A 25,752-nucleotide genomic window follows, 5' to 3' on the forward strand; every position below is an offset into this window, starting at 1 on the left:
CCGCCCCGCTTCCACGCCGCCCCGCTTCCACGCCGCCCCGCTTCCACCTCTCCGAGTCGCCCCGCGGCTCGCCCTGTGGAGCTGAGTTGACCGGCCGCTGGAGGGACAGGAGGAGCCCCGGGGAAAGAGTGAGGGCACGGCGCGTACCTGGCAGCCCCCGTCACCATGGCCACAGCCGGAAGTGCCGCGGTACTGCGCGCATGGTACGGCCCTCAGGAGGGGCGGGATTTCTGGTAGGCTGCCCAATGGCCGATCGCTCCTCTGAGAGGCGACCCGGAAGTGGTAACGCGGGAGGGGCGGTGCTCGCCCAATGGGTCCCCCCCTGTGTGCGGTCCGGTCGAGCAGCGCCGCTCCCAGCGCAGCGTTCCGCCTCCGGCCCCGCTGGGCTGTCCGTTCCGTCCTTGTCCCCGTCACTGGGATGTGCCGAAACCGCTCGCACGTGGGCCAGGGAAGGCCAGAGATGGGGAAACGGGTGAAAATGGGAAGGTGAGCGCCACCTGGCTCCACGGACGGCTCCATTGAGCCTGTTTGCTCCTGGGTTCAAGGCAGAGAGATGGGGCTGTTCTGAACGCTGAGCTGGGCGTCAGGGGAATGTCCTGAACGGGGCAGATGGTCCCTCGTGAGCTCACACTGCTGCTACGTGCTTGGCTGATAACACGGATTTAAATTCCGTTCTGTGTGAAGACTGAAAGTGGAGAAATGGTGCAGTGTGTGAGCGAGGAACGGTGGGTGCTGAACTCCTGCAGCATCCCATGACAGCAGAGAGAACTGCAGCTCCTGCACGGGCTCTTTGTAGGGATGCTCACAGGCAGTTTTGGTGACAAAGTGGGACCTGAATGACAGCTTCACGCGTCCTCCTTCAGTGATGGCACTGTCAGCAGGCCATGGAGTGCTGCCAGGGGACAGCACAACTCTGCTCGTGCCTTTGGGAACCAAAGGCCTGAGGGACCGAGCACTGTGAGGACCTCCTGCACTACGGGAAGGGTGCCTGCCTTCAAACCGGTGCTTCTTTCCGTTCCTTGTGGTGATGCAAATTGACAGAGGCAATCCAGAGACAAAGGCAGGTAATCCTGGGCGTCTTTCCCTGAGATAAACAGTAGGGTTTCACGACGGCAATGTGAAGGATGGTTTACATCGGGTAGCACTGTGTTGTTCCTCTGCATTAAGGGAAATACGCTGGAGCCTGAGTTCACATCAGTGTGTTTGCCGTTAATAATGGATCAACAGTAGTGGAAAAAGCAGAATTTGGGATCTTCCTAAAAAGTCACATTTCAAGGGGTCTGATGGTGGTAACAGTTTTCTATCTCTAGGGCCGCTGTGGAATGAAAGGAAGCAGTCCATAATTTTATTTATGCAAATTAAACTGAAAAACAAAGCCAAGAAGCAGTTGCTTTGTGTCACGGCAGCCTGACTGGAAGCTGTGGTCTGTTCAGTCTCCTGAAAATCAGAGCTGGAGGAAAACAAAACAAAACAAATTTCAAACCATCCTTCTCCCCACAGTGGATGAACTGTAGAGTGATGCCCTGTCTTTCTTACAGGACAGCAATTGCCTGACGTCCAGGCTCCTGTGCTAACTTACCCGGTATCTGCCAGCTCATTTCTTTTAGCAGGTAATAGTCAGTGTCACCAGACTGGCAGGTGCTGGGGAAGTTGATTGAAAGCAACTGCCCTGCAGTGGTTGAGTGGAGAGTCATGCAGCAGGGGTTAGTCAGACTAGATTTGCAATTAGAGAAGAAAATTCATTAGAATAAGTCTTGATTTTGTTGCTTTGATTGGGATCTGTTTTAGTAGATGAACCTGATCTATGTAATTAGCAACGAGCTCACCTTTGATTTAAACCTGCTGATTCACGAATTGCATATTGGTGAGATGAGTAACTCGTGTCAACGTGCCTTTGTTCTCAGGAACATTAGAGAGGAGTCTGTCCTGAACCTGGGGCTTTTGTTCCGGAGACCGTGCCGCCTGAATGCTAAATGTTGGTGTAGTCTTTTAAAACGACGCCTGTTGTTTTTATTAGCACTCATTGTCTCCTCTTTTCTTCTCTTTCTCGCTGTGTCAGCCTAGAACTGCAGAGGGCTGGAATCCTTTTAGCATTTTAACGCTTCCTTAGCAAACATCCTGCTGTTCTATTGTTGCCCTCCTGAAGTGTGGGAGCTCTTTTTTTTGAGGGAAAATATCTCCAAACTCTAGGAGCTGTTTGCACTTGTTCGGTCACATCTGCTTTGCTGCAGGCATCGCTGAGTGCAAATCTTCAGCCTTTTAACCCCATTCTCTAGGGCAACAATTTTGTGCTCTAGTTCTTCCAGGCTCTTATTTGTCACCTATTTTTCAAGGGACACGGGGTGTAGCTTCTCTTTTGAGAGGAGCTCTGGATGCTTACCCTAGCAGCAAAGAGCCGTGCAGAAGTCCCCACAGGGGAACAAAACCTCCAGGGGAAAACATCCATGAACTAGTTTGAACTGTGAGCTCCCAATTTCACAGCGCCTTTGGTTGGAAAACGTAAATGTTCAAAGAGCTGTGGCATAATGAAAGATTTTCTTGTCACAGCCTCTGCAGTAAGGGAGCAGTCTCCTCTTTCCCTCCCGGTTTGCATAGATTGAGTTTTGGTCGCGCCTAAAAACCAGCCTAGGATGTCTGTGTCCCTTCTGGGCAGTGGACCCAAGAAGGTGGTTGTGTTTTTTGCCCCTTTGCTTTTTGCTCAGGTTACAGTTCTGATTTGGAACCTTTGGGACCTGGGCTCCTTTCAGAGAGCTCTCTGGGAGGCTTTGGGCTGTAGCCCCTCACTCCTCTCTGGCAGAGTTCTGCTCCAGTTCGGCTCACTGCCCTACAGGTTTTTGCACCACCTGAATCTTTTTTTTTTTTTTGAAGTTCATTTCTGTGTGATTTGGTTCCAGTTATTCATAATTATTGCCTTTTCCAGGCACTGCACTGCAGCATTTCCAAGCTTGCTATGAAAAAAGTGTACTTACTGAGCCTGCAGATACATTATGTGGTTGTGCTGCAAACTCCTGATTTCTGCGGCCAACCCAAACGCTGGGGAAGAGGGAGCACTGAGGTCTGCCCCTCCTGCACTGAGAATCATAAAACGTAGCACAACCATTTGAACTGAACTGAATGCCTCTGAGGGAGACCGTGATGTTTTGTCACATGCTGAAGTGGAGACATGGCAATGCTGAGGTACCGTTCCTGTGAAGAGGTCCTAATTGTGGTTGCTGTATAGAAGTATCAGCCTTGTTGACCTCAGGATGCCCAACCCTGCCGATCCCTGCCACCTTCCCTCTTTGTCTTGGTGTGGTGCAAGCAGTGAGGTCTGAGGCTGGTCCTGCAAGGCAGCAAACACACATGCAGAGGAGTGCCTGCTCAGCCCTTGCTGTGCTTTTTGGTGAGGTAGGAAAGAGTTAAAGACAGCAGAGGGCGAGTGCTGTGCTATTGTTCAGGCATTGCTCTGCATCCAGGGCTGCTGCTCTCTATTCCCGGATCTGCCTCTGGCTTCCTGCACGACCTTGGCCTGCTCACCCACCTTCACTTTGCTTTAGTTCTCGAATTGCAACATGGAAATCTTTCTCTTCCTGTAGTGCCACATGCCTTGCTGGCTTTAGGGAGGCTGAGTTCTCAGGTGGGAGGAGAGGGGAAGAAGAGGACGCATTTCCACTGGAGAAATAATTACGCAGAGCACAGTAATTTCTGAACACTCTCCTGTTCACTCGGGCACAGCAGAGTGCGTGGTGCTGCTTGTTTTCAAGCAGGCCAAAGTCACATTCCATTTGTCGTTGAGCAGAGCAGTGTCAGTTGCAGTGTTCCCTTTTCTCACTAGATGGTGCTTTTGATCAAAGGTACGAATAACTGCGGCGCTCTGCACAGAATTGCTCTATTTCTGTTCCCTGTCTCCATTCCTCCCTCTGCTCTTTCTGTGCTGTAACACTACGGGGGACACTTAACGATGCTGGATGTTGGGTGAGGCTCATCTGGCAGTGCTGCTCCCAGCTCCCACCAGCCAGCTGTGGCTGGGCTTGGGCTCTTGACGCACAGATCGGTGCTGCCGGGCTGTGGCAGAGAATTGAATTCTTTCCGTGTTTTCTATTCCCATAAGGAAAAGGCTTCAAAGAGCAGGTCCCCTCCCCCTCTCTGCTGGTGAAGGGCATTTAGGGAAGCTGGGGGAAAAAAAAAATCCAGCTCTGACAGATGCATTTATTTAACAAACCACAGCCTTTCCTTACCTTAGCAGCACATTGGTTGGTCTTGGTTTTTTTGTTTGTTTGGTTTTTTTTAAAGAAGGAATTGCTGTTTTTATATCTATTTTGTATTCAGTAGATAGTTACCTAGCCAAGGTCATTGCTGCTGCATGCCAGCGCCACGCAGCCAGCCAGCTCCTCTTCCCTGAATGAGCACTGCGAGGCTTCCACAGGTAAAGAACGGGAGTGAATCTGCCCACGCCAGGTCCCACGCTGCTGCAGGGAGCCACGCGCGCAGCCCTCCATGGTCTAAAAGGCAGCAAAGGAGGAGAATGGAATTGTAATCAAACACTTCCTGCGCAGACATGCACAGGGCTCTGTTAGGAGCAGTGAGAGGCACAGCGGGGCGCGCAGTGCTGCGTGTCATCACGCTGTGCTGCTGGAGCTCCCCCCGGTCCCCCCTCCTGCAGCTGCCTTGAGTCGCTGTGCTCAGTGCTCCCTGCAGTGCCGGTGCCCAGCTGAGCCGCACGCTGCAGACCTGTGCCCCGCTCCCATCGGGTTGCATCACGCCCAGCTCCCTCCCCGTGGAATTTTACAACTGTTAATGAATGGGGTTGGAGCACCGCTGTGCCGCCGGGCGGCCGTTTGTGGATTTATGGTCGGAGATTGCGCTCCTGCCTCTGGCACTGCACCGGTGACAGCAGTGCTGTGTGTGTGCCAGCAAGCCTGTAAGGCCAGAGCCTGCAGCAGCCCTGTGCTCATGTGCTGCGTGTTGTTCTTACGGTGGTGACGTCCCTGCAGCAGGGACACAAGCTATGCATGAGAGGAGTGTGACACAAAACCGCTCTCGGGACCAGGAGCTGACAGTGATTTCTCTGTCATTCCCCTGTTGTCATCTTCCCCACTGCACATACATTTGTTCATCATTAGTAAGGTACTGTTGATGACTAAAGCCTGGGTCTGTATCGCAGTCTGCTTGAAGGAGCAATCGAGGACTGCAGGGCTCAGCTCATGAGGAGTGGGGACAGTGCATTTCCTCGCGTCTATGGGATGTGAAGAGTCCCTCCTGACTGACAGCGAATTGCATCACTGTTTGTACAGATATTTTTCTCTGCAATGTGCTTGTTGTGTTGTTTTCCTCCAGTGAAATTTGCCAGCACGTCCCAAATTGTGTGGTTCTGAAATGGAGAAGCAACATACCTGTGCGGGGGAGAGAATGAGTGCTTTTTGCTTCTTTCAATCTGGCTCTTCCCTCCCTTCTCCCCACATCCCCATGTGTTACAAAGCCAGCTGCTCCCAGAATAGGTTGGGAATGAAATGTCACCGTTTGAAACTGGTGAGTCACACTTTTTGAAGCTTGGGAGGGGGGGGGGGGGGGGGGGGAATCTGAAATCCTGCGGTGTGGCAGAGCGTCTCCTGGTGAGCACAGAGGGATTTTGAAAACCACGGGCTCCCTGCTAGTGGAGTCAGGGGTTTTGCATGCAGGCTGCTGGGTGTGTCTGGGCTGCTTTCTGCAGGAGGATGGCAAAACCCGCTGCAAACTTCAGCTGTCTGCTGGAACATACCTGCTGCAGCCACATCCCAGCGCCTTCCCGACAGGACTGGGTCGTATCTGACAGCGAACCTACAGTGACTCTCTTAATTAAGTCTCCCTGCACTGCTGTGAGGTATGTAATTACAGTGAGACCTGACTTAAGCAACCACACGAGGGACTAACAACAGGAAAAAAAACCTCTTTACCAGAGCAAGGAGGAGCAGAATTATACTGTTGCCTTTTTCATAAATATATATATATATTTCAGGGGAAGTTTATGAAACAAAGTCAGTCAGTTAGTCTGGTTTCTTCTCAGTGTATCCCAGTAGGGATGGTACCTAGGATGATACCTTTAATGTACTGTATGTTAATATAAGCAGGCTATTTCCTTCCAAAAAGATCCTTGAGATTGTTTATTTTTTTTAATAGAGATTTCTGTGAAAAGCATCATTTAATACAAATGGTAACAGTGGTCTTGTGAGATGAGCTGTTGTTGCCAGAAGCTGAGCAGTGGTTCTCACTTCCCAACCCTGTCCAGGGGTAGGAATGTTTATTCAAAGGGTGACATGTGGGATTCCTGCTGCAGCCCTTGGCAGCCGTGCATTTCCACACTGTGCATGGCAGCCCTGCCTTGTAGGTGCTGAGTTGTGCACCTTGAGCTGAGCGCCACTGGTCTGTGCCCAGTGCTGGCAGTGGCAGGCTGGGCTTTGTGCTGCCATTCCCATCTTGCCTGCCAGCTAGCTGGCTGTGTTAATATCCTGAGCAGCCGACTGCGGTGGCCACAGAGAAGTTGTGCAACTCATCTTACAGCCTCTGCTTCGGCCTTACTGACCTCCAGCCGAAGGGCAGGTGGAAGCTGGAGACAGCAATACCACGAATGGTCGCGTGGTGAGCCAGCTGCAGTCCTCTTGAGTCCCCATTCAGTGGGGTGCTGAATACATGCAGTGAGTAAAGCTCCCCACTTACAGGCTGAGCGACGCAGGCAGCTTGCTGGGGACTTTGCAGGAGTAAGCCTTAGGGAATTTGGTGCCATCTCTGTCTGTTTCACTGTAGAAAACTGAGCTAGGAACAGGAATTTATGAAGTGTGCATTTATATCTCAAATTTTAGGTAGTGTTAACTAGAAGCCCACATACCGTCGTCACCGGATTTGGCAAAAAAAAAAAAACCAACAAACCAACACAACGCTGGCTGCAGAAGATTTGCTGCAGAGCTTAAGATTTCATTTAAGACAAAATAAAGCAAACCCTGTGCATCATGGCCTCAGAGACAACCTTGGGAAGTCAGATCTGGGTGCCGTTCCACATGCCTATTTCTCAGCAGCATAGCCTGCTTATCTGCCCCACTCTTTATCTTTTGTTGCCCTTTTTTTCTCCTCTCGGACCACTTCAGTGAGTTTCCTTCTGCTGTGGTCGGTGATTTGAACCAGCAGTGCTGCAGGGTACTTTGCCTCTCCAGATGCTGAATGAGGATTCCTGTTAGCTTACAGGCTCTAGCAGATAAATAGCCCAAGATAATGTTGGGTGCAATTGGTTCAAGTACGCCCTATTGAAAAGCAGCTTATTTCCTAGAATGAAGTTAGCATAATTTCAAACCGAGCAACGAAAGATGAATTGAACACACAGCTCCAAAGCTGAATTCAATAAGCATTTGAAATTTCAAAGGTACGTGATTTTTTTCCTTTAAAACTTCATGGGTTTTTGCCCAAATCAAAGGATTTTGGTGGACTGCTTACTGTGGGATTTTCCAGGCTGCCTGAGGCCATGCATTCTCAGCTCCTCAGCCTCGGCACAACTCACACCTAACGATGGAACTCTCCCTGACATGAACAAGCATTTCAGCTCATTGGGGCAAGCCAGTATTACTACTGAGTTGGTTTGGGCAAAATAAATAAATAAGGAGGGAAGGTGGTGACCAAAATGACGTGGTTGGACACTCATTAGCAAAGCATTGTCAGGGAACAATAGAAGAACAGACAAAAGTCAGCCCAGATTCTGTGGTATTTCCTCAAGGGCTCCCTCTGGCACAGGGCTGCTCCCTGCCAATCCTTCCGTATTGTTTTTGATAATGAATAGAAGCTGAACAGATGATTGTTGTATTGTCCACTAAGTGATTCATTTACATTAAATACTGCTCAAAAGGAGGCTTTGGGTAGACTTTTTTTAGTCACTCCAGTTATTTATTTGTACAATTTAATTACCGTCTTTTAATTCTCCACTGTACATAATTATTTCCTGATTGCTTTGGCTAAATTACAGGGGTTGTAACTCCTCAGAAGTCAGTGGTCCAACAAGCCCTGACATCAGCAGCAGCATCTCTGCATTTTCAGAGAGGATTAAGTTCAAACAGTCACCTGTAGAGAGCCACTCTTTCTTGGGGAAGGTGCTGAGGTTCTGCAGCATCTGTCTGCAGGTGCCTTATGCCCCTGCTGCCTGGCTCTGAACAGCAGTTTGGCACAAACTTTGCTGCATAAACCATCATGGTTTCATTGATTTCCTCACCAATCTCCCATCTGTTTGTCTTCACCAGATTTTCTTCTTTAACCCAGGCTTTCCATTGCAATTTCAGGCTTTTCTTATGGATGGTCAAAAGCGTTGAGTAGTTTCATTTTGTTTGGAAAGGTGTGACAGATGTGAGAAGTTTAAGGCTTATTGACGCTACAGTTGGAAGAATTTCACTGTCAGAAGGTGTTTAGTCCCAAATCCACATCCAGAACTACAGGTACTTTGATCCACTGATTTGTGTGTACTGATGAGTAGGGGAGAATGACTGACACGTCCTGAAGGGATTTTTGATGCTGAAGAATGTAAAGAAATCAACGAAATCAACAGTTTCAAGCTTTTCCAGCTCCTGGTGTGTGAGAAGTTGCATGACTTTGCATTTGTCGAATAGCTGTAGTTAAAGCGCAAAAGCCCTGATTTCCTATGCAATCTCTGTTCTGTTCCCCCTTCCCTGTACCACACCAGAGATGCAGTGTTGGCTTTTGGTTATGCCTGAGTGAAACAGATCTTAAAGTCTGTAGCGGGGCAGCAAAAGAGTTAAGCAGAAGGGAGAAGGAACAGCCCTAATGGCGTTGAATTGTTCATCTAATAGGGCCTATGTTTAAGTCTCCCAGAACAAAGCAAAGCAGCTCTTTCTGATGTTGTTTTTTCAGCCCCTTCTCCATCCGGTTATGAAAAAGGAAATCACCACTCCTGTGCCGAGGTATGAAGTAAGATTTTGTTCTGAAGAGTTTATATGTCTATACCTGCCAGGTGAGACGTGGAAAAAGACTGACTCTTTGCAGTCAGTTTCCCATGAACTCCTAAGTCAAAAGAGCATGGAGGGCAAGAGTGTGCCAGTATCCCTGTAGCCTTACAGCTGTGAAAGGCTGCACTGAAGCTCTGCCATTCTCTGCTGCTGGAGTTGCTGAACCTGAGCAGAAGTTCCAGATGGCTTCCAAAGGATTCAGCTTCTGAGTATGTTCCATCTCCGTTACCCTGCTTTGGGAAACTGCCTTTAATGGGTCTGTGTTTAAAGCAAACATCATCTCCTTGTGCTTGGTCTTCTTTTGGGCTCTATGTAATCGTTTGAAACCCAGATAAAACTCGGCAGGCACACAAGCGAAGCCAGCCCTCCTCCTGCCATAAAACCACAACTGCCTCTATTGCCAGTGCTTCCCCTGCTGCCTTCCACTTTAACCCTGCAGCACTGCTCTCCTTGTGTTCTTGCTCTCCCCAGAGCCACACTGCTCTGTGTTTAGTGGCAGGCGATGAAACCATGCATTAGCAGCTCCGTAATAGCTTTGCTCAGTGGAACCCAGCTTCCTTCACTAATCCAGAAAATGAGAGTTGTTTTTGTATATCTGAGAAGCTAATTATTTAAGTGCTGAGAATTAAGGCTCATCAGATAGTGGAGACTGATTTTGGTTTTGTTTCCCAGGGGAAGAAGAAGATGGAAGGAAGCTGCTCTCACACAGGTGTGCAGCATGGTAGCTCCCCAGTACTTGGGGTGGGGAGCAGCAGTGTGCAGGTCCCTTTCTAGAGCCTCTCTTTGTACGTTTCCTCTCTCTCAGACATCATCTGATGGTTTTCCCCATTAGAATAGACTTTGAAAGTATCTTCTGGTCAAATAACGTGATAGCTTTATTTTTATGGCCATAACAAAGATGGACCCCGTTTGTGGCTGACCCGGCCTGGATATTTTGCAATAAAACCCTCGTCTCAGGGTTTTTAGAGAGGGAAAGTAGCTCACATCAGTTGTCCTCCTGTGATCAGTTATCTTTCAGCCTTACCTTTGATCACAAAAGCTGAGTGGGATTTAGATGCTGCTATCTAACCTAGGAATGGACCTTGCAGTGGCTTGGAAAACAGGAGATGAATGGGGTGAAAACCCCCCTGTGTCTGTGGGGAAACCACAGATGAGGGCTGATATGATAAACAAAGGTTTTACAGCACAGTGACTTTTACAAGTGAATGGGTGCTTGGGGCATTCTTCCTGGAAGGTGAGAGCTAATGCCAATAGCTGTATGGTACAGAACGGAGACGTGGTTCTGGTGGTTGCACTGGATGGACCCCTCTTTGTTAAAAGCAGCTTGCCAGGAATAAATGTCTTGTTTTTTAATGAGATCGCCAATGCTGTGTTGTCTTCAGAGACTGAGGAAGTGAACTTTTCTGTGTGTTTGGTTGAAGTCAGATGTTACAGGATTGTCTGGATGTAGCTGACTTGACAAATAGCAGGGGTGACATTTTAGCTCCATGTAAGTCAGTGGCAAAATTCCTGTTGAACTCCACTGGGGCCAAGATTTCATCCCATGATGGTGCCAAAGGGAAATCTAAGAAATGATCCTCAGAAAAATAAGTGCAGGCATTCTGTTTTTGTAAGACTGTTTTTTTTACCTAAGGGGCACGAATCCTTGGAATTCCATGCACTGCTTTGGAGAGATCTGCAAAAGATCACGAAGACAAGCAAGTGTATTGTCAATAGGTTTAAATTAGAAATACAGGGGCCTGTGATTCCAAGGGAAAACTTTCAGGAGTCGATTATGAAATGTTAAGTCAGCTCAGCCCACTGAAATCCACCTTTCTTTGTGCTCCATGGACTGACAAGCATCCTTCTGGCCAGACCCGTGCAGCTGGACTGGCTGCCACTGAGCGTTGTGGATTGAAGCAGCTGCTCCACCCCCTCTGCTCAGATGTAGGCAGGGGGAAGCCTCTAATGTGGCGGATGCTTTTACCAATGGACTGGACCGAAAACAAAATCTTTGTTTTAGAGAGGGTGGTGGAGCTGGGACCATATAAATCTGTTTTGCTGCGAGGTCAGTGATTGATTAATGCTGCAAGTGCCACCTTGGGATGGCAAGGATTGAGGATACAGCCGCTTTTCTTCCCCATGTGGAGGCACACTGCATCTTCCCAGCTGAGCTATCATGTAACACAGATGACTCTCTGGAGGAAGACTTAGCTGCACGTTTGCAGTATGTTTTAGCTACTATCAACATTTATATTCCATTGTCATTTGGGGGTAAGCACTAGTTAGCATAATCATCAGTGCTTTAAAATTAAAAATTCCTCCAAGAGATGCAGGAGGGATTGAAATGGTTTTCTGCCCCCAGAGGCAAATCCTTTCCCAAGCTATCTGCTGCACCAAAAGGTTTTATTCTAGAAACATTCCCAAGCCATGCCCAAGAGTAAATTAAACTACAGCAAACTTATAAACTCTCGTGTGTGTATGTAGCAAGCAGGCCCTGATTTAGCAAATTACTACATGACTAAATGTAACTATTTTCTGTTCCTATTTTGGAACTGATGTGCTTTGTTGCCGTGCCACCTTCACTGTATGGGCTGCCACAATCAGGAGGTATTTGTAGAGTATGAAATTTTAATTCTTCACAGGAAAGATTCTGGTGTCTTTACCAGATGGAAAGCAAAGGGCTTGATGACACTGATACCTTCTGGAGCTTGGTTCAGGCTCCCCAGGAAAGGAATTGGCTTCAGAAAATATTAAGAGCCATTCTTTTTCTGTGTAATTTTAGAATGGATTTCTGCTTTGGTACCAAAAGTACCAAAGCAGAAATCCATTCTAAATTGGTACCAAAGCGATTCGCTGTCAGAGTGAACCTGAAATGAGATTTCTGGCTCAAAAAGCTCCTTCCCTTTCTGGAGAACAAGATGCCAGAAAAACTATGGGGGGACCTTGAAGTTTGAAAGGCATCGTCTGTTATCCGTGGAAATGTGCCTAGGAGTCAATCTTAAAATTTCAACATTCATCCTTTGGGATGTGATGGAGAACCTCAGATGACAGTAGTTGTGGTTAAGGATGGATTTTGTGCTTGTGTGTTATCTTTGAGAATGCTTCACCAATCCCAGCAGCTCCTCGGGGTGGGCCATGGAACTTCAGGAATCAGGAATGGTTGACTGTTGTAATTGTTTCTGATCTGTCCAGAGAGAAAAAATGGTATGTTCCAAAGGAAGTATTTATTTGTGAGTAGAACAAACTGCAGGTGTTCTCCCTTCTTAAAATGAAAGAATTATGCTTTATAAAGACATGATTATTTTTATTTCTGAATAACACAAACGCTGCTGCACCTTATATAGAGTAAACATGATGACTTTGCAAGAAAAAGCTGCAAAGAAATCTCAGCGAAAACTTCGGTATCTGCAAAGCTTTGAACACATCCATTATCTTTTTGATATCCTGTTTCTTCGGAGAGATGGACTTAAATTTCACAGACAGAATTTCTCTCTTTTATCTTTATCTCCTGTTTTGATGTGCTAGCTATGGAGAAAAGCCCAAGATCAGTAATAGCAAGTTCTTGCAGAATAAGAATAACCCTCTACTTGAGTTTAGGCTGTAGTAATATTGGGGGTTTTGTTTAATTGGAAGATACTCAGATTCATTAGAATAAATACTGTGTGCTGTTAAGATGTTAATTACCCATCCCATTCATTTAGATACAGCTTGCTGTAAGATTATCTTCCCTCTGCGCTGAGGGATGTTTGGGTGGCTCTAGAAGGTAGGGGGTGGGTTTCTGTGCCTATTTCTTTTGACACAATGGCTTCTTCTCCTCACGAGTTCTGCACATTGAAGCAATAGAGCAGGATAGCGAGGAGGACCCGATACAAATCTGCCTGGCACACCTCGAGGTTACAGCTCCTGAAAGAGGGTGTCGATAGGAGCGCACAAAAAAGCGCTGCCTTCCCCACAGCACTGCCTCGCAGGGTTGTGTAAGAGCCCGGTGTGACAGAGCTGCTCTTCTCACAGTGCTCCATTCCCATCTCCTCCTCTTGCCTCACTCCGCTCTTACACAACTCCACAGCATGTGTATCACACGAGAGCTGTGTAAGGATCCCAGTGTTTTTCACGGTTTTCTCATTTCCTCCTAGGGCTTTTTAATAGGAAACGTTGCACCAACACCGGTTCTAGCGACCGGGTGCTTTGTGGAGCGCTTTCATTGCTTCTCGGTGGACGCATCAGGAGAGAGCGGCAGCTCCCGATAGGAGCGCAGCGCGGCGCGGCCTGCTGCACCCAGCGCAGCCCCCCGAACCGCCTCAGCTGAGCGCAGGCCGCTGCGGCCGGACAACCCTCAGCTGGTGCCGAGGCTCCCGGGCGCAGGGTTTCTATCAGGCGGGGAGGCGGCTCTGCCCCGGCAGCGACCCGGCTGCCGCCGCCTCTCAGGAAATCACTGAGGTAAAAGATCGAAGCGGCCGGGATCAGCGGATGTGACAGCACCGCGGCACCCAGAGCCCAGGCTGTCGCTGGGTGGGACCGCCCCACGGCCCGCCGCCGCCAATCCGCTCGCATCTTGGAGCGAGAGTGACGGCGGAGACGGCCAGTCGCTGCGAGGCACTCTTTGCAAACGTGCCGCCCTTTCTTCCCGTTGGTCAGATGACCTGTCAATTTACATAGCCGTTCCCACCCCTTTCCGGTAGGGGGAAATGCTAGGGAGGAAGGGTGGAGGGAGAAGGGGGGGAGGGGAAGAAAAGAAAATAAACCAATGAGACACCAAAGACGGGCACTTCAGCGGCGGAGCGACAGGCGAGCGAGCCAATCGCAGCGCTCCTTCCCTCCCTCTCCGGCTCCCTCCTCGCGGGCGGCGGGGCAGAGCGGGGGTGCGCCTACCGCCCCTTCCCCGTTGGTCTGTCCCACTCCGGGCCCGGCGGGCTGGGTTGAGTTAGCGGCTCGGACCATCGCACACGGCGGGCGGAGGGGGGGAGTGCGGGAAGAGAAGAGGAGGAGGAAGGAGACGGCGAAGGAGGCGGGGGGGAGAGGTTTAAAGAGACAGGAGCCGAGCGGGCGGCCGGCTGGGGAGAGGGAGCGGCGGCGGGCGGAGACTCGCCCCTTCCCCACACACGCGCTCCGTTCGCACCGGGGCCGCCGCCGCCGCTTCCAGGCCCACCCCCCTTCCTTCCCTTCCGCTTCTATGAGGTAGAAGGGAGCGGCGGCCACTCCGGGGGCGGCAGCGGCCGCTCTCAGCCGCCGCCTCCTCCTCCTCCTCCGCCTCAGAGAGAGCCCCATCTTTGTGTGCGAGGCAGGGAGAGAGGGAGGGGAGCGCTGCCCGCCCGCCGCCTCCACCGCCGCGCTTTGTTCGGAGCCGGGGGCTCTATGTGCCTGCCGCCCGCCCGGCAGCCCGCGGGAACGGAGGCGGCGGCGGGAGGCGGCGTGAGGAGGGGCCGCAGCCCCTGAGGGCGGTGGCGGCGGCAGGGAGGGAGGGTGGGGTGCCTGGGGGGGGCGCGCGGCCGCCCCGTGCCGTGCCCGCGCCCGCGCGGCCGCCGCCGCCGAGGGGGGGAAGGGGCCGGCAAGCTGCCCGCCGGCCCGGCCCGTCGGCGAGAGGATTGATGTGGGGGGGTCTGACATGAGTCCGCCGGCGGCCGGGTGCTGCCATGTGACCGGCTTCAAGGTGGAGAACTGGAAGCAGAACCTGAGGGCCATTTACCAGTGCTTCGTGTGGAGCGGTTCGGCCGAGACCAGGAAGCGCAAGGTACCGGGGGCGGCCCCATCCAACCCCCCTGCACTCCCTTCCTCTCCTCTCCTTTCCTCTCCTCGGGCCCGCGGTTCCCAGCACGCGGTCGCGGGGGTGGGAGGAGGAGGCGGCCGTGGGTGCCCCGCGGTGCGGGCACGGCTCGGTGCGGGCACGGCGCTGGGGCCGCGCGCCGCCACCTGCCCTGCGCCGCCTTCCCCCTCCCGGGGCCGTTCCGCAGCGCCGCCGCCCCCCGGAGGTGCGGAGCCCTTTTCCCGGAACACGGCGGAGGCTGCGGGGAGGGGAGGGGAAAGAGAGGGGGGGAGGGGAGGGGAGAGCCCCGGGGCGATGGGCACGGCCCGGCCCGCGGCGGGGCTTTGTGCCGCAGGGAGGAGTGGGGGAAGGAGGCACAATGGCTGAGAGAGGCGGGGGGGAGTTGAGGGAGGCATTTCTGGTGTTTATTTACATACATCTATATAATATGGGTTGCCTTTTTCTTTTTCTTTGAAGATCGGTGGTCATCCGGTTGCAAAATGGGATTCTTGGAGGGTTGGGGGGGGAGGGGGGGAGAGGAGGAACTGAGAGGGCGTAGGGCGCGGAGGGGGGATAAGGAGCGAGCCGGGGGTGCGAGCGCTCGGGGCACGCGCTGCGCAGCGCCGCAATCCGCCGCGATGAGGGCAGACGTGCCCGTCCCACCTGTGTGCGGCAAACCCGGCTCGGCCGTGTGAACGCACTGTCGAGGAGCCCAACCGAAGCCTCCCGCTGCCCTCCGTTGCCGTCCAACTAGTTCGTACTAACAAGTGACTTTGCAGATTTCTGTGGCTGGTGATGTTAATGGCCGAGGAGGGGACTGCAAGAGACGGCGCGGCTGAACTGCGGTCTGGGACGGCCTGCCGGGCTGTGGGCAGCTCTCAGAGAGCTGGAGGTGTGCGTTGGGCTGCGGGGCTGAGCCGCCCGCTGTGTGTGCCCGGGGAATCCCATCTTGCGGTGTTTTACTTAAAGGGGGGTGGGAAATGGAATCGCTGAAGAGAAGTTTCAAAGTTAGTCCCTTGTTTGAGAGCCCTGCAACGTACAGCCGAAGTTGTGTTCTGCAGAGCTAACCGGCTGCAAGCCAGTGTCGTGAGGTATGTTAGTCAGAATTTGGTTTTATTTAACCTTTGGTGTGTCAGCATACAGATGGCTTTGTGGGACAGGATACTTAGGGCATAAATAGAGGGGAATGTGTACAAGTGCTGCGGAAGAAAAGAAAGAGCGAGGTAAAAAAGTGTCACAGAGAAATAGGGTTGTGTTATATGGGAGCAGGAAACCCGAAATTCATCAGCAAGGTGAACACTTTAGCTTTCATTATTTTGAGTGAGGAGCATCCTTTACAGCCCTGGTCTGCTGTTAGTTTGGTTTCTGCTGAAATCTGTCACTAGTGATGTGCTTCTTATTGCTCAAAAAACAGCTGGCAATAAATGCTCATTGTAATCAATCTGTGCTCCCAGCTTCACCCCTTTGGACAGGCAGGCTCATAAGGCAGAACAGGATGGTTGCAAAATCATCTCATCAAAAGCATCCCTTTCCCAGATACATGCTAAAAATGCCTTTTGTGTTTAAGCAGATTTCCAGTCTGAAAGTAGTTGGATTCTGAGTTCGGCCAACCTGAGATGTGTGGGAGTAATCATCACATACAGGGAAGTGTTTTGTGTGCTTGGATTTGGGATAAGTTCCTATGTTCATAAAGGTAGAAGGAAGTATATGAACAACTATGGTGCTTATCTCCTATACACGGATGTGAAACCTTCCCCTGTGGAATTTTTCTTTGCTCTCCATGTTTATCCCATACGTATTTTATGCATCAAACTTCATAGCAGCATTTTCTGGTTTTGGGCACGTAATGTGATAACTAGAAAATAACCCGCTGTCCTTTACATAAGATGATATTTGTCTCTCTATATACATTCACACAGTGTGCGTATATTAGGGAGCACAGCCCTGATGTGGCGAGGATACCAAATATTTCTTGGTGAGAATTCCCATTCTTAGTTCTAATCAAAGCAATGAGGTCAAATAAAGGTTTGGTAGAAGGTAATTCTCATTTTCTGTTGCAAAAACCAGGGACAGTTGCATCCTTCATTTGGCACAGCAAACATTCACAAAATGCAGTTGATCATTAATGGAAGCATTGATTAATTTCACTGTTATTCAGACGAACCTAGCTGTAAAACAACGAGCAAACCCAGCCGTTTTGGCTGTTGGTGCTTGGGAGCCAGATGTTAAATTGTTGGGTCTCTGGGCTGCTAATGTTCCATCCCTCCTAGGGCTGTCTTAAAAATCCAGATAGCAGTAGGAACTGCAGGGGGCAGAAAGTGTCCGCTGCTCCTGTTTCGCTTACACCGCTTACTGCATTATGCTTTGGAAGACCATTTTGACACTTCTTGCTGCTTGCTATTTGTTTTTAATACGTACCTTTCCTGAGAATAACCTTTTAGGAGCTGCAGCCCTCAGTTCAGCGTTCTTCACATCCGGAGTTTTTAATAAAATAGCTGCAAAGCACTGTTTGTAGTTGGAAAGCCATTTCCTGTACCTATATCTGAATTCCCAATCAGAAGGAAGAGGTAATTATGAGTATACCTTCGTTAATGCTGGAATTCTGGTGAAGGACTTGGGGGTATGTTTGCTTCCAAAGCGTTGTCAGCAGTGGAATTTCAGCTTCCAAAGTGTTGTTCTGCCTCCTTCCAGGGGCTGAGCTGTAGCTTTCTGTGCTGTGGCCGAGGCGATGAGCGCAGCAGTTGTGCTGCATGCTGCTGTAGGCAGAGCTTTGCTGTAGTGCAAACGTGCTGCTGCTGGTAAAGCCTGAGGGAAGCATTGTGTTGTTTGAGGCGTGGAATAGGAGAAGGGCTAGAGGAAGAAGTCTGAAAAACAGGTGTTGAAATTGTGGTAATGGTGATTAGGAGCTAGAGCCAGCTCTCGGCACTCATGTAAAGTGGCAGAAAATTGAGGTTGGTCATCTTGGCTTTGGGGCTTTGACCAGTGACTTGTTTTATTTGTGAGATAATGCACTGAATGGATACATGAATACAAGCTTTGCCATCACCTTCTGGAGGTCACGAGCTTCACCTTGAGTATTTTGGTGCAGAAAATACCTCGTGCTTAAGGACCTCTCATAGCATTACTTAGGTAAATGCGACACCACTACTTCCCATGCAGGAGTTATGGACCAGACAGAAGACGCTAAGAAGACTTACTGCCAGCCCTTTTGGATCAGCATTTCCCTTTTTGTCTGTAGCATCACACTTCAAAAGCTTTGCTTGTTCCTTTACAAATGCAGATGAGAAAAATCGGTTTTGCAGTGCTGAACAGTTTCAGCTCTCCATCAGAGCACGTTTGGATGTGTAGATGCATCTTGTCTTGGAGTTAGTAAGTAATGGCTTCAGCACTTGAAGGGCTGCTGCATTTACAGTTCAGTTCTGTCCTGCTGGACCACATACCTCGGAGGAAAGCTCTCTGCGTGGTTCTGAATGGTTCTTGCTGTCACTGCTCTGAGAAGGTGTTTGATGACGTGAAAGGTCTGGTGGTCATGGGCGCAGTTGTGATAGGCACAGGGTCCTGTCTGAAGTGTCAGAATGATTGTTCTGTTCTTCTGACAGCAGATCCAAGAATAATGGGCTGTCGGGGTTGTCTGCTCTGCTCTCCTTGATGGTGGGTGTGTTCTAGGTTCTTTCCTTATGTTTTAGAACTTCTCTTGTTCTTCCATTATTCTCTGTTTGCATGGGCTCTCCAGGCTATTGATGCTGCCAGATTTGAAGAAACATTTTTGAATGTAGGTGATGAACTGTCTATAGATCTCTTCCTCATTCACGTGTGTGCACTTCTGACTTTGTGTGCATCCTTCTAATAATTCATTGAGAGTTAATTCATAGATGCTAGAATCTGAAATTTGGTTCATTTTTTTTTTTTTTAAATGTTTGAGGGGAAAAAAAAATCTCTCTTATCAAATAAATGCTGTGTCATATTTTCAATAGCAAGTATTGTGGTTCAGTCTGCGGTGCTGCATTACGTTCTTGCTAAGATGACCTCATGTTCAGAGGGTGAGCTGGTGCTGGGACTTCCCGCTGAGTGCCAGGTGAGGTGTGCTTGCTTTCCCCTTGCAGCCTTGCCCCACGTACCTGTCCAGGAACAGGGAAGTGTTGTTTAGGCAAATGCTGAGAGGTGGGTAAGAAACCTTACTAAGCTGTGCAGCCTTCTCAAACTCAGTATTTTGATTTCTTAAGCTGAAATGTCCTTATTAATTTTTCTTTAATACTTCTAGCATACGCACTGAACTTCTGGATTACAAATCCTGTGGAGAATTTAACAGGGGAATCCAGGATTCAAGAAGCTCTTTTTCAGCTGCCTACTCACTTTGGCTGCCCATGTGACCTATGGTTCACTCAGGAAGGATGTTCTTGCCATGTGTTGCTGGGACTGCCTTTTCCCTGAGGGCCCATAAGGAGTGTCAGAATCAACTGCAGTCTTCATTGTTCAGCAGGTCTCATAATTGTACAACCTTCTGTAGTTCTTAACTGTCTGAGGAGCGAAAAGGTCCTTAAACCTGCTGAAGGTAATGCTCTCTTTCCTCTTGCTGTGAAGATGAAGTCTGTGGTATGGGAGATACCCAGGCATTAGGTTTGCACACATGGATTCTGTCAGCAAAGCCAGACTGGCAGTGTTGTGCTGCATTTATGTCTCTGGCCTTGGAGAAGACTGTAACACAGGTCCTTGCTCTTACTGGTGCTCATGCCTGTTGTGTGTCCTGCACCACGTTTGTGTAAAGAAATAGTTGATTTCTTGGCCAAAGGTCTTGTGCCATGAACTCTGAGGTCATGAATAATATTTTTGGGCTGTGGTTTCAGAACCATCAGGACTTACAGAATCCTTACTTGTCTCTCTTGCTCTCGGATCAACGCATGCAGTCTGGTACAAAGGTTATGGAGATCCCTATCATTGAGGCTGACTAATGAACAGTAGTTCTCTATTTCTTTTTAATACGGATGGAGAGACAAAAGAGCAAAGAAAATGAAGGCTACTTCCTCATGGAGAAACTTGTATTTCCTTCTGCAGCCATATTAGGAGTAAAAGTTTGCTGATAGCCAGGTTGCTTTTCTGGGGGTAATTGTGGCACCTCTTTAAATTTGTCTGAAGTCAGTGATCTTATTTGCTGCAAGCCTCCTGAAATCTTCAGAGCTCTAAAACCAGAATGGCTGCTAATTGTGTGAAGGCAGGCAGAGCAGAATTGGTTTGCTTGAGTTGCTGGACAATCTGTTGAGCTTTATTTTAAGCCGTCAAAGCTTTAAACTCCAAACAAAGGCTAGCTGATATCCTCATTTTTGTTTCAGGCTTTAATCTGTAGCACTGACGTGAAACTGGAACTGCAAATCATTTCTGAACCTTCTACCCTCTTTCTTTCTTCTGAGGATTTTCTGTCTTGGTGACCAGAGGAGCAAAGCAGTGGCTGAATGCTGCAGGTGGACAGTGCAAGTTGCTGCTGGTGGCTTCTTCTGACTTACTGCTCCTTGAATCTTTAAGCAAACAAAGATTCCTTTGGGATGTGCTCTGGGGATCCTGAACCAAAAACAATGCTGTGATAAATGTTAGTGTAAACTTTGTGATGGCTCATCTGTTTTAAACCAGAGAAAGGTGATCTCAGTCGTAATGCTTCTGTTTCTCGTATTAAACCTAGCACCCATAGGTTTTTCTTGGTTTTTGCATGATTGACTTGGGGCTGAGATTTCTTGCTCCTGTTTCCTGGTAGGTGGGTAGGCGTAGAGTTCTTGCCAGCCATTCATTACATTTCTTGTGATTGATGGCTGCTTGATTTTTTTTTTTTTTCTTCTTGTGTGTTCATGGTTCACTCTTAGTTCTCCAGGTATTTCTGATGCATGGCAGCATTGAAAGTGTGACAGCATTGAAAATATAGATTTTGCTTATTTACCAGTTGTAGCAGCACAGTAGGAAAGGCACTCTGAAGGTGACCCATATGTGTCTTGCTGGACTTGCTAGAAATATATTGTTACAGGAGTCATCTTTGTTAGAGCCTCTCTGGATGTGGAGACAGCAAGAAGTGCCTTGAGCAGCCATCTCCAGCCTCTTGTTAACTGATGGACAGTGGAGCTGAGCGAGGGAAAGGCTGTGATGACACGAGGGTTTGCTGTGTGAGCCCAGCCTGTGTTGTCAGCAAGCAGCCCTGGAGTGTAGGGAGAGCCATATGTTACCCAAGAGGGCTGAGTTGGGAACCTTCCTGTAGCAGAAGCAGTTCTAGGAGCTGATAGATGTGTTCTGACTGGTTGAAAGCTGCATCTTGGTAGTTGTATTCTTTTGCATATTGATTTGGCAGTCCTTTATGTACAGCCTGCTTAATTTCAGAGAACTTTGCTGCATTTGCTGCTAGTGCAATCAATGCTGTAGGAGTGAGTCACTGCAAAGTTAACTTCCATTCTGTCTGGTTCAGAACACGTTTCCAAGCAGTGGTACCACATTAGTGCAACTTGTATAGCAGCTTCAGAGGGGTGCCTGGTTTGCCTCAGTGCTAAGGCATCCTGGTGCTGTGATGGTATCTCCTGTTTTAGAAAAATACTCACTTTTATCTATTTCAAGACCTATTTGATAATCAGCAAAGTGAGCTGTTAGCAGACACCAGTTGACTCAAAGTAACCTGAGATTCGCTTTATCAGTAGGTAACAGATTAGCAAACAGTCTGTCTCCTCACAATCTTTTGTGTCTGAAAGAAAGCAAATACTCAGTCTTTTTGCAGCCATGTAGTTGTGCAGTGCATTAGTCGAGGTTTTCTCAAAGCTCATCAGTTATTTGTAACACTGCTTGAAAATTCCCTTTTTTTTTGTGCGTCTGCTGCTTTTCCAAGTTGGTAAAGTTTGGGGGTTTTTTTTGCCTTCTTCCTTTCCTGTGCTTAATGGAGCTTGAAATTAATGTGACTCTGCTTGTTTGTCATGTGCACAGTTGGTGATGCCAGCCCATCCCTGGGAAGCACTCCTGTGAAGGTCCACAGTGTGCTAAATCTGTCATCAAATGAAAAAATTGGGTCCTGGGCAAGGTGACACTGCAGGAAGGGTGACATGGTACCAAAACTTGTTTGCAACGTGTTTAGCAGATGCAGTATCTTTTTTAGCTTAAATATTGGGGCCAGGGCAAATTGTGATGTCCCGTAACAAATGCTGACAGCAACGAACATGTCAAATCTATTAAACATCCTCGCAGTATCAGCAGTGGTGAGGAGCAGCTGGTTCAGCGTGGTGCTGCCTTCATGGTGAGTGCGACAAGAGCTCGTGTGCCACCCCACGCCCAGCCCTGCTCCTCTGCCATGCTGCTGTGCACTGGTGGTTGGCTGCCACTTGCATTTATTCAGCGAGATGTGTTTATGTAGAATTACATTGTCGAGATGATTAATCTGGGTTTCATTTAAGAGATTGTTAGAAAAATCTCATCTTTTTTGTTATGCTTTTAGCCTGGAGTGCTGCGGTGCAGCTCTTGGCCCTGTATGTTAAAGCAATTGTTCTTCTTCATGCACGTGTCAATTCACTATCTAGAAAGAAATATGTGTAACTCTAAAAATTACAAAATGAGAAATAACAACGATTCTTTTGCTTAACCCCATGGAAGGCCCAGTAATGATTGGGCACAGTTGGGTGGTGTGGTTGATGGGGTATCAAACACCAATGTGACGTCGTGTTCCATCCGTTGCGATTGCACTGCAGTTTCACTCAGCAGCCTGTGCATCTGAGGCCAAATCCCTACAGAAAAAGACCACTTAGATTTATCTTTCTGAATTTAATGTCAAGGCATATGTGTACGTTTTGCTTTTGTTTTCTATGAAGTGCAGGCGTGAATTGAAAGTGCAGTATTGGTTGCTGCAGATAGAGAAAGCAGCATCCATAACCTTTGTCTTTGCATTTTCTTGCTGGCATCGCAGTCTTTTCTATGGGGAAAAAAATCCTGAAACCAAAAAGCCATTCTTCCCCTTCCCCTCCTATGCATTCAGATGTGTTCCTACACACAAGTTAGCTTTTAAAGGACATTCTTTAGGATAAACTTGCCAAATAAAAGTAAGATTTATCTTGCACCAGATGTATGACAACTCTGTAAGTGAAGACAGCTGAGATAGCTGACTCATTCCAGTACCTCATTGGTGTTAGGTGAGCTTTTCTGACCCTGTGCCCTCTGGTGACAAACGCAGCATTTGTCTTAAGGCTGTATGTTTTTCTTTGCCTTGCTGTGCTGGGTTATCCTCATAGTAGTGCCCAATTTTGTTCTTGAGCTTTATTGCTGTTCTGCTTGGCTGCTGTTGAGCAGGGTGAAATCCTCGCATAGCCGTTGCTTTTGTGCATTGCAGATTTGTCATGCTTGCTCAGTAGGTACTCCCCCCACCCCGTTAATTATTAGGTATGTTTAAGAGTTGTGTTAATTCTTTGCTAATTCCTGATAGCAGTTTGTGCTCATGGTGGTGGGGTGATCTTAACAGTGATGTGGAAAGCAGAACAGGCAAAGGAATAAAAGTAGTTCCACAAGTTCTGCGTGTAAAGAGGAACAAGGCTTTTTTCTGTCACTGTAAGGCTGTTCAATGGGGAAATTCATCTTAAACTTCATCCAGGAGAATTCTGTATTAATACCTGTAATGATTTTTGTTGTCACGTAGTAATTCTGTGACTTTTGACTTTGTGATGTTTGATGTTTGTGATGCCCCCAGTAAATCCACTTTTCCATCTGCCTGTATCTCATTCCAGCTTCTGCATTGATTCAGTTATCAGAATCGATTCAGACTTGCACATGCAGAGGAGTTGCTATCCATCACTTGTTTGCTAATTGAAGGGGCCTGAAAAGTGCAGTGGAGTGTTTCCAGAGTTCATAAATACATGGAGTAGCAGTGTGTATTTGTGAAATAGTGCCAAGTTTAAAAATGAGTAATGCACGTGGAGCATTAATGAGCTCACTTTATGGTGCTAAATAATGTTTTTGTCCATCCACGTGGTTAAGTATTTAGCTAAAAGGAAACGTAAGGGAAGAGATCATGATGGGTCTGAATTCCCAGGAACGTGTCATAACTGGAGTGCTGCTTTTTCAGGCCCTTCCTGAAAGATTTTGGGCAGCAGGAGGTGGAGTTTTGTCTTCCTTGAAGGGCTGTGTTCTGCAGAAGTCTGACTGTGGAAGAAGCATTCAGCTGGAAACTCCAGTTCAGCAGTAGCCTGAAGAATGACTGTATTACAGCAATTTGTTGTAAAGCAAGCCATTCAGTTCTGTAAGCACCTCTGAGTTGGAGCTGTTTTGCAAACAAGGTTTTGAGCAGTGGTAAAAAACCAAACAAAAAAAAAACAAAAGTGTTGGCAAGGAGGAAAAAAAGTAAATTAGCAAATCTGACTGACTTTAAATGCTTGAGTTAATGGGTAAAAACTAGTGATACCTGCTGGTATTAGCGAGCCACAGCTGTGTGCTGGAATTGGCAAATGGTTTGAGTGGAAAAAGTGGCGTTCAGATACGGTAGGGATGTGCAGTAGCCAGGCAGTATTTGACTCAAGGAGTGTCTGGGCAGTGCTCTCAGACACAGGGTTTGGATTATGGTTGGCGTTGTGTGGAGCCAAGAGTTGGACTGGATGATCCTTACGGGTCCCTTCCAACTCGGGATGTTCTGTGGTTCAGTGACTCACTGGAGGAGCAAGAGATGGGAAGTTTGGAGCTTTCTGTGCTTACTGCTGAAGATTAGCAGCTGAGAAACTCCAGTGCCTTGACTGTGGGTCTGCCTTTCCTTAGCAGTGTAAGGAATCACCAGCACCTGTCTGTGTGTTATTGCTGTCACACCGTGCTGGTGCAAGAGTGCCATGAACCAGAAAGGACAAGAGATAAAGATGGGGGGAGAAAGCCGTTTCTCTTAGTATTTCATCCGGCTTAGGAATGTGCTGTGTGTCAGCGTGGGGTTGAATGGGAGGCTGCACAGCTGGTAGCTGGAGGGGAGGAATGATGGGAGAGAACCCAAGGTTCTGGGATTGCTGATGCACGCCATCCCTGGAGGTGCCTGAGACTGTGAATGGGCCCTGGGCAGCCTGAGCTGGTGGGGACGGCCTGCTCATGGTGGGCTGGGGCTGCAGGGGCTATGAGGTCCCTTCCAAGCCCACCTTCTGTGCTTCTCTGACTTCCAGCTTTCGTGCTTGGTTGCTTTTGTGGGTGTGCTAACGTGCTGAGTCGAGAGGTGAAACTACTCTGATGTTGTGCAGTCGTGAGAACTTTTTCCTGTATGCAAATAATTTGCTCCTGCTCCAGTTTCCTTGTGAAAAATAAATGAACCAGAGAGTGTAGGATGCCTGTAATTTGTGATCAGCTATTACAGAAAATCTGCTTTTTGCATTACATTTAATTTAATGAAATGAATAGTGTTTTTCTCTGTAATCAAGTTATGAGCACTTGTTTCCCTCTTTAACAGGCCTGCCTCTAAGTTCAGATTTTATCCTTTATAATCAAACCCTGTTAAGATGTTTTAACTTCGTTGAATAACGATGGTGATTATTATTTTTGTTTAAACTATCTGGTCACAGAGCACGTGGCTCGCTCGTGCCAGTTGAGGAGGATGGGATAATGGGATTGTAAATTAGCTATTTATGGTACTGGCTTTCCTCTGGCCCACTCCCTTGTGCAGTCTAGAGCAGCCCCAAGGCCGTTCCAAACGGTGCCAGCTGGCTGCAGCCCTGGGGGATCACTGTGGCAGATGGAGGCAGCAGGAGCAGCACAGAGCCCAGTGCGTCCTGGGGTCGGGGAGAGGTGTGGGCACCCACAGCCCCACCAGGGCAGGGTCAGGGCTGGTGCTGCCTTTGTCCCTTTGGGGCTGGGAAAGCCTGGGAGGGCTGGAGGAGCCCTGGGTTCTGCTTTTGAGATGCCTGCTATGAGATTTGGCTTTTGATGTGTTTTGAGTATGTTAGCACCTCTTTTTTCTTCCTAGTTTTATGCTGCCTTCCTGTGTTTGAGTGCTGCATTCTGCAGCTTGTACAGCCAGTCAGGTCAGTAACTTAATGTTGAGCTGCTACCATGCTGCCTGTTTTTTCCTCCACTACTGAAAAATACTGCTGTCTACCTAGAAAACAAAGTTTG

At 48.6% G+C, this 25,752-nt stretch overlaps 2 protein-coding genes and 1 long non-coding RNA gene across 10 annotated transcripts in view; 2 read left to right on the top strand and 1 right to left on the bottom strand.

Moving 5' to 3' along the window:
* DHRS7B (dehydrogenase/reductase 7B) overlaps positions 1-192 on the bottom strand; it is a 17,056-nt gene extending 16,864 nt beyond the window's left edge. For 3 of the 5 annotated variants that reach the window (XM_042864801.1, XM_042864794.1, XM_042864802.1), the window contains exon 1: positions 148-192. In XM_042864801.1, the coding sequence (XP_042720735.1) occupies positions 148-167 (20 nt within the window). In that variant the 5' untranslated portion in view covers positions 168-192. Of the gene's footprint in view, positions 1-47; positions 126-147 lie in introns of those variants that run through there. The other 2 variants (XM_042864799.1, XM_042864798.1) reach the window with 2 other exon arrangements.
* A 5,374-nt stretch (positions 193-5,566) lies between these two features.
* Positions 5,567-10,581, top strand: LOC122176305. 2 transcript variants are annotated; one of them, XR_006177690.1, is made up of 4 exons: positions 5,567-5,839; positions 8,274-8,426; positions 8,860-9,163; positions 9,627-10,581. It is a non-coding gene; the product is annotated as an uncharacterized LOC122176305 (long non-coding RNA). The 2 variants fall into 2 exon arrangements; XR_006177689.1 differs by having other exon boundaries at positions 8,860-10,581.
* Positions 10,582-14,471: 3,890 nt separating this feature from the next.
* USP22 (ubiquitin specific peptidase 22) overlaps positions 14,472-25,752 on the top strand; it is an 88,365-nt gene continuing 77,084 nt past the window's right edge. For all 3 annotated transcript variants that reach the window (XM_042864705.1, XM_042864706.1, XM_042864707.1), the window contains exon 1: positions 14,472-14,664. In XM_042864705.1, the coding sequence (XP_042720639.1) occupies positions 14,539-14,664 (126 nt within the window). In that variant the 5' untranslated portion in view covers positions 14,472-14,538. The remainder of the gene's footprint in view (positions 14,665-25,752) is intronic.

This window comes from Lagopus leucura, unplaced genomic scaffold (assembly GCF_019238085.1).
Source record: "Lagopus leucura isolate 7727_CA_CO unplaced genomic scaffold, USGS_WTPT01 Super-Scaffold_760, whole genome shotgun sequence".
NCBI lineage: Eukaryota > Metazoa > Chordata > Aves > Galliformes > Phasianidae > Lagopus > Lagopus leucura.